This window comes from Corythoichthys intestinalis, chromosome 22 (genome assembly GCF_030265065.1).
Source record: "Corythoichthys intestinalis isolate RoL2023-P3 chromosome 22, ASM3026506v1, whole genome shotgun sequence".
Taxonomy (NCBI): domain Eukaryota; kingdom Metazoa; phylum Chordata; class Actinopteri; order Syngnathiformes; family Syngnathidae; genus Corythoichthys; species Corythoichthys intestinalis.
In genome coordinates, this window is record NC_080416.1 from 24,287,300 (window position 1) to 24,293,945 (window position 6,646).

At 40.3% G+C, this 6,646-nt stretch overlaps 1 protein-coding gene across 2 annotated transcripts in view; it reads right to left on the bottom strand.

The window, feature by feature from the left end:
• arhgef1a (Rho guanine nucleotide exchange factor (GEF) 1a) overlaps positions 1–3,694 on the bottom strand; it is a 37,737-nt gene extending 34,043 nt beyond the window's left edge. The window contains exon 1 of one of the 2 annotated variants that reach the window (XM_057827548.1): positions 3,443–3,694. In XM_057827548.1, the coding sequence (XP_057683531.1) occupies positions 3,443–3,505 (63 nt within the window). In that variant the 5' untranslated portion in view covers positions 3,506–3,694. The remainder of the gene's footprint in view (positions 1–3,442) is intronic. The other variant, XM_057827547.1, reaches the window with a different exon arrangement.
• Positions 3,695–6,646: the final 2,952 nt, after the last annotated feature.

Here is a 6,646-nt window from a genome sequence, read left to right on the forward strand (position 1 = left end):
AACAGGCTGTCTAGGCAAGCAGAGCGGAGTGATATCACATCTATTTTTTTGACCGCTGATTTATTTTTGTGGGAACAACTCCCCAGCATATTGACCACAAGTGGCCAAAGCACTCCTCTCCATTGTGGTCGTTTTACGCATCTAAAATGAATAGTCCTGCAGAATGAAATGAATTACGGCAGTTTGGTGGTGACACTGTTTTGGCCGCATCTGTATTTTGAATTTATTTGACTATGTTAGATCGTTTTTTTATTGGCATGCTAAGCAGGCACCATTGACTCGCGCTAGCTTAGCAAATCCGGACCCTTGAAACTAACAAATAACTGACAAACTGCACGGAATTTGTTGAAATCAACTGATCTTACGGTTTTTAATAATGTAATTTTCGGACTATAAGCTGCTACTTTTTTCCCAAATTTTGAATCCTGTGGCTTATAGTCTATTTCGGCTTATTTGTTGATTTATTTGGATTAATAGGTAACACTTTGACAGCGGCGTCATAAGATTGCAATGAGACCATCATAATTAAGACATGACACTGTCATTGGCATTAATGAATGCTTATGACGGATGTCATGAAGTGTCATCCGGCCAGCTCGGCTCGTTTACATCCATTCAAAAGTAAGATAATTTGCCGGATAGCACAAAATGACATCTCTCATAAGCATTCATTAATTCACGTGGGAGTGTCTTGTCATGAGTATGATGGTCTTATAGACTTCATAATATATTGACGGGACACGAAGCTCGGGGCCGACTAATAGGGAGTGGAAACACAGACAAAGAAATTTTTATGTTGAAAATTCTTGTGAATAAATGCTTAAATCCCTGAACTCTTTACAGATATGGACGTAAAACAGTCTCGATTCTTGGTTAAAACAGAACAAAACCAAAAAAAACGGGCAGTCAGCATTTATTTTACATAAATATGTTGAAGGTGCTGCTAGTCCTTAAGCCACTGTCACGCCGCCTTATCGCCACAAAGACCTTTTTACGTTGAAAATTCTTGTGAATAAATGCTTAAATCCCTGAATTCTTTATAGATATGGACGTAAAACAGTCTCGATTGCTGGTTAAAAGCAAAAAAAAAACAAAAAAAAACAGGCAATTAGCATTTATATATGTCAAATGTGCTTCTGGTCATAAACCACTGTGGCGCCGCCTTATCACCACAAAGAGTTTTTATGTTGAAAATTCTTGTGAATAAAATCTAGGGCTGTCAAACGATTAAAAAATTTTATCGAGTTAATTACAGCTTAAAAAGTAATTAATCATAATTAATCGCAATTCAAACCATCTATAAAATATGCCATATTTTTCTGTGAATTATAGTTGGAATGGAAAGATAAGACATAAGACGGATATATACATTCAACATACGGTACATAAGAACTGTATTTGTTTATTAAGACAATAAATCAACAAGATGACATTAACATTATTAACATTCTCTTAAAGCGATCCATGGATGGAAAGACTTGTAGTTCTTAAAAGATAACTGTTAGTACAAGTTATAGAAATGTTATATTAAAACCCCTCTTAATGTTTTCGTTTTATTAAAATATGTAAAATTTTCAGTCAAAAAATAAACCTGTAGCTCGCCATTGTTGATGTCAATAATTACACCATGCTCACTCATTGTGCTGAAGCCTATAAAATCATTTGGACCCAAGTGCCAGCAGAGGGCGCCAAACACCAAAAAACAAGTAACAAGCGGACATTACACTGCTGTCATTTTAATCTGTTTGAGCTGGGCATGTGCGTTATTTGCGTCAAATATTTTAACGTGATTAATTTAAAAAATTAATTACCGCCCGTTAAAGCGATAATTTTGACAGCCCTAATAAATGCTTAAATCCCTGAATTCTTTGTAGATATAAACATAAAACAGTCTCGATTCTTGGTTAAAAGCAAAAAAACGGGCAGTTATCATTTATTTTACGTAAATATTGTGAATTATGACGCCAATGCCTTAGCGGTTTATTTCTCCCATTGATTTTTTTTCACAACGTTTCAAAATACATGCGTTGTACGAAAAATAAGATAATCACAATGAATCCTCGAACAAATCACTCCTGAGACAATCCTTCCTGTTTGTATACACTACTGCTTTCGACCTTTTTCAACCTAAATCCGGCATTGAATTGCTGCATGTGTTTGAGAATAACTGCGACCGACTTCAACCGACTGAAGTGGAGTGTGGGATAGCCCCCTAGTTGATTGAATGTGTGGCGCAGTGTCTGGGAAATGTGTCCCGTCAATATCATTATGAAGTCTATGGTTTTATGACAGTCTTGTAGCGCCACTTTCAAATAAAGTGTTACCAAATAACATAACTAGCAATTAATGAAACAACTAGAATAGTAACTGAAGACATAATTAGCACAAAACAAGAATTTTGATTGTTATTTACATCTGTAGCGCTGCAATGCATGCTAGGAGGCATGTTGGACGACAACAGTGTTGACAGCAGGTAGCAGCAGAGGTTGATTGTCTCCCCCAAGGGAGCAGTGATGGCCAAATGAAGCTTTTTGAAGCAATGATTCATAGTGGTTCATTTGGTCTTATGGCAGTCTTGCCGCTGTCAAATAAAGTGTTACCTGCTAATATCTTTGTGTATCCCATAATACGGTGAGGACAGCTGCGGCTTATAGTCCGGTGTGGTTTATCTCTGAATAAATGCCGTTTTTTTGTGTCAAATTTGGTGGGTTGCGGCTTATAGTCCGAAAATGACTGTATATTTGCGAATTGTCTGCCGTTGATGGTGATAGACGTCCAATCCATTTTGACTGGGACGATCCTTCACTGCCAACCCTCCCAGTCAAAATGGATGAGACTTCTACGGCTGTTAAAAGCGGTTTTGAATATAAATTTTACCAACTAGATCAACACACACTCTGTAAATACTTTAATTTTCCCACAACGACACAAAATATTTTACGTGTGTGTGTAGGCGTTTCGCGAACCTTAGCATTATTAGCTTAACGTTATCTCATACTCAATCTGGACAATAACGCAGAAACATTTCGTTAACATTTTCTCCCTTCTATCACCATCCAAATTCCCTCACAGCTGCACCGACACATTTTCGCAACCTTTTTAAGGCCCTTGGAGATTTTCACACTCAGCAGTGCTATCACACACGCTCACGACCATTTCTATGGCAACACTATCCAGCAAGAGCGGGCGCACTGTGTACAAGCAAACACACACACCTACACCCACAGACCCCAGCATACTCAGTGCAGTATGACTAGATAGGCATGATGGGTGCGGGCCCGCCTGTACAAGCGGGCCCCTGTCACAAACAGGAAACCGCAGTGGCACCAAAGAAGGGGAAGTAACACACACTGACATTTTTTGTTTGCATTTGAAATACTAATAAGTTGACTTTTAAAAATGAAAAAAATTATAAAAAGACAAATATTTCGTTAAAACTCACCCTCAAGTTAATCTCCCTCATCCTCTCCTGCCGCAGCTTGGACAGGCTGGCAACACGGGACATGTTGTATCGCCTCCGAAAAATTGGGGAAAAAAATTAAATACCTACTATTATGATATATTTTTTTAACGAAAGTCGACAGCCACCAATTTTTTAAGTTAAATATTCCTTCCGTACTGGCCAACTGCGATGTGCCTCTGCTTCCAGTGAAGTGTCTGTTCCTGTGAGAAATCTGACTTGAATCATCATCACCACCGCCCCCACACACACTCACTCACACACACCCGCACGCACACACACACACTGAACAAATGTACTCAGCTATCTCAATGCCTCATGGACTATTATTTGCTCCTTCCTACATCCCAGTGTATTTTCAGAGAATAATCATCTTATCAAATCTTATCACAGCCATACAAACATTTTACATGTACTTCATCCAGTGTGCGCTGCATCTCCACGAGCTCCATCTTCAAGTTGCCCTCAACTCCTACACAAGGTTAGCGAGCGGGTTATTTATACAGAGGAATAAAGCAGGGTTTTGTGCAAGTAGCTGCAAGCAAAAGTCCTTAAAATCGATAGTTATTGGTTTAATAAGGACTTTAGTGGGGAGTACATGTTTAGAGGCTGTGCAAGATTATCAATATATTGGTATTATTAGCCATTTATTTTCCCTGTAATGTGATGTCACATGTCAAGGTCACGCGCATGTGTGATTCTCATGTTAGAATACATGCATGGAAATGTGTAGGAGGAATACGACACATGTGGAAAAGGAAACATTTTGGACACAGAGCAAGGAAGGCAAATTTAATACAGTACAGTGATCCCTCATTTTTTGTGGTTAATGAGGACCAGGGCAGTGATCCCTCATTTTTCACGGTTAAGGAGGACCAGGACCCGCCGTGATAAGTGAACAACCGTAAAGTAACGCCCCCACCCCTCTTCGTAATAAAAAAAAAAAAAAAAAAAAGGCTTGTTTTTTCGCGGTTAATGAGGACCGTGATAAGTAAACTAAGTAGTGCAAAAAAAAAACAAAAACATATTAGACAAGTTATTTCACTTTATTTTGCAAAGTATAATTTTAAAAAAATGCACAGTGGTATTAAAAAGTATCTGAACCTTTTTGAATTTCTCACATTTCGGCATAAAATCATCATTAAATGTGATCTGATCTTTGTCAAAATCACACAGATAAAAAAAACAGTGTCTGCTTTAACTAAAACCACCCAAACATTTATAGGTTTTCATATTTTAATGAGGATAAATTGCAAACAATGATAGAAGGGGGAAAATAACTAAGTGAACTCTCTACCTAAGGAGACTTAAAGAGCAATTGAAACCAATTTTTACCAAACCATTTAAGTCAGGTGTGTGCCCAATCACTGATGAGTGGTTTAAAGCTGCTCTGCCCACTATAAAACACACACCTAGTTAGAATTGTCTTGATGAGAAGCATTGTCTGATGTGCATCATGGCTCAGTCAAAAGAGCTGTCTGAAGACCTGCGATCAAGGATTGTTGATTTATATAAAGATGGAAAGGATACAAAACCATCTCTAAAAGTCTGGATGTTCATCAATCGACAGCCAGAGAAGTTGTCTACAAATGGAGAGAGCTTGGCATTGTTGCTTTTCTCCCAAGGAGTGGCCATCCACCAAAGATGACGGCAAGAGCTCAGCGCAGAATACTCAGTAAGAGCATCATGATTTGGGGCTGTTTTGCTGCCTCAGGCCAGGACAACTTGCAATCATTAATGGAAGAATGAATTTAAATGCTTATCATGATGTTTTGCAAGAAAACCTGAGGCCGTCTGTCAGACAGTTGAAGCCATAAAGAGGATGGATGTTGCAACAAGACAATGATCCAAAACACAGAAGTAAATCAACTTCAGAATGGTTTCAGGGGAACAAAATACACGTTCAGAAGTGGCCAAGTCAGAGTTCTGACTTGAACCCCATGAAGAAATTAAATGTGATGGTTCACTTACTTATTTTTTCCTCTTCTGTTGTTTGCATATTATCCTCATTAAAATATGACAATCTATAAATGTATGGGTGGTTTTACTTAAAGCACTGTTTTTTCATCTGTGTGATTTTGACAAAGATCAGATCACATTTGATGGTGAGTTTATGCAGAAATGTGAGAAATAGCAAAATGTTCAGATACTTTTTCATACTAGTGTAGGTGGATCCCCCACTTTTTCTCTATGGCTTGGCTCCCACGGCTGGCTCCCTCTCTGATTGGGCTGCCGGCCACAGGGGCAGTGGAGATGGTTATGTATCACCTCCTCCGGGGATTCTGCCCAGTCCTGGGCTTGACGGGCCACTGGGGGTCCCACGGTTTGCCGTGCTGGTTGGGGGGCTGCGGCGGTGGCTCGTAGGCCGGGTAGGCGGGCTGGGAGGAGGTGGGCGTGGAAGGTGGTGGTGCGTCCCCTCATCCCATCCCTGAAGGCCAGTTGATGAGGCGCGGATGGCCCAGGGGACCACCTTGGATCCCGGGGGGGATGATGGTGGCCCCCTAGCTAGGCTGCGGGAAGAGGGATGGGCTGCGCCGGCTCACTCCCTCCGATTGGCTGGGGAAGGGCTGCGGCCCTTTGGTGGTTCCCGCCGGCATTTCCACTCGTCTGCAGGACTATCACATATCTAATGGGATTTACGCATAACTAAGTGCAATTAGACACAGTCAAGTACAAAAACTCAAGTGTCAGGATTAGCGATCAGATAGCATAGAATAGGATGCCAGCATAATCACACACAAGGGATTCACACAAATTCACACGAAGGGATTCTACACATCACATGGCTGATTTGTGAACGCTCCACCCCTCTCAATCACTTATCTTTCTGACTCTCCACCTCTCATCTTTTTTCCTTGGTCATCAGGCCCCCCACATGGTGTCAACTGGAAATACAACTAGCTAACAATAGCACCAACATTTTCATAGTGTAGGCGTTCAATGTATTTCTTGTTGTTTGTACTTCTTCAGTCTCTCTCGCCTTCTTTTCTTCTGTCACCCCCCCATAACCACTTACTGTTTGCCGCTTTCTACTAATAAACGAGGCATGTTGAATGATCACAATGGGAATATGTCATACTCCAATGTGATACATTAAAACTGTTCAGACCAATCGGACGCTCAGATTTCCTTTCTCTGTGTCAAGAGCAGCAAAAAAGAAAAAAAAAAAAAAGGAGGGGGGGTTAA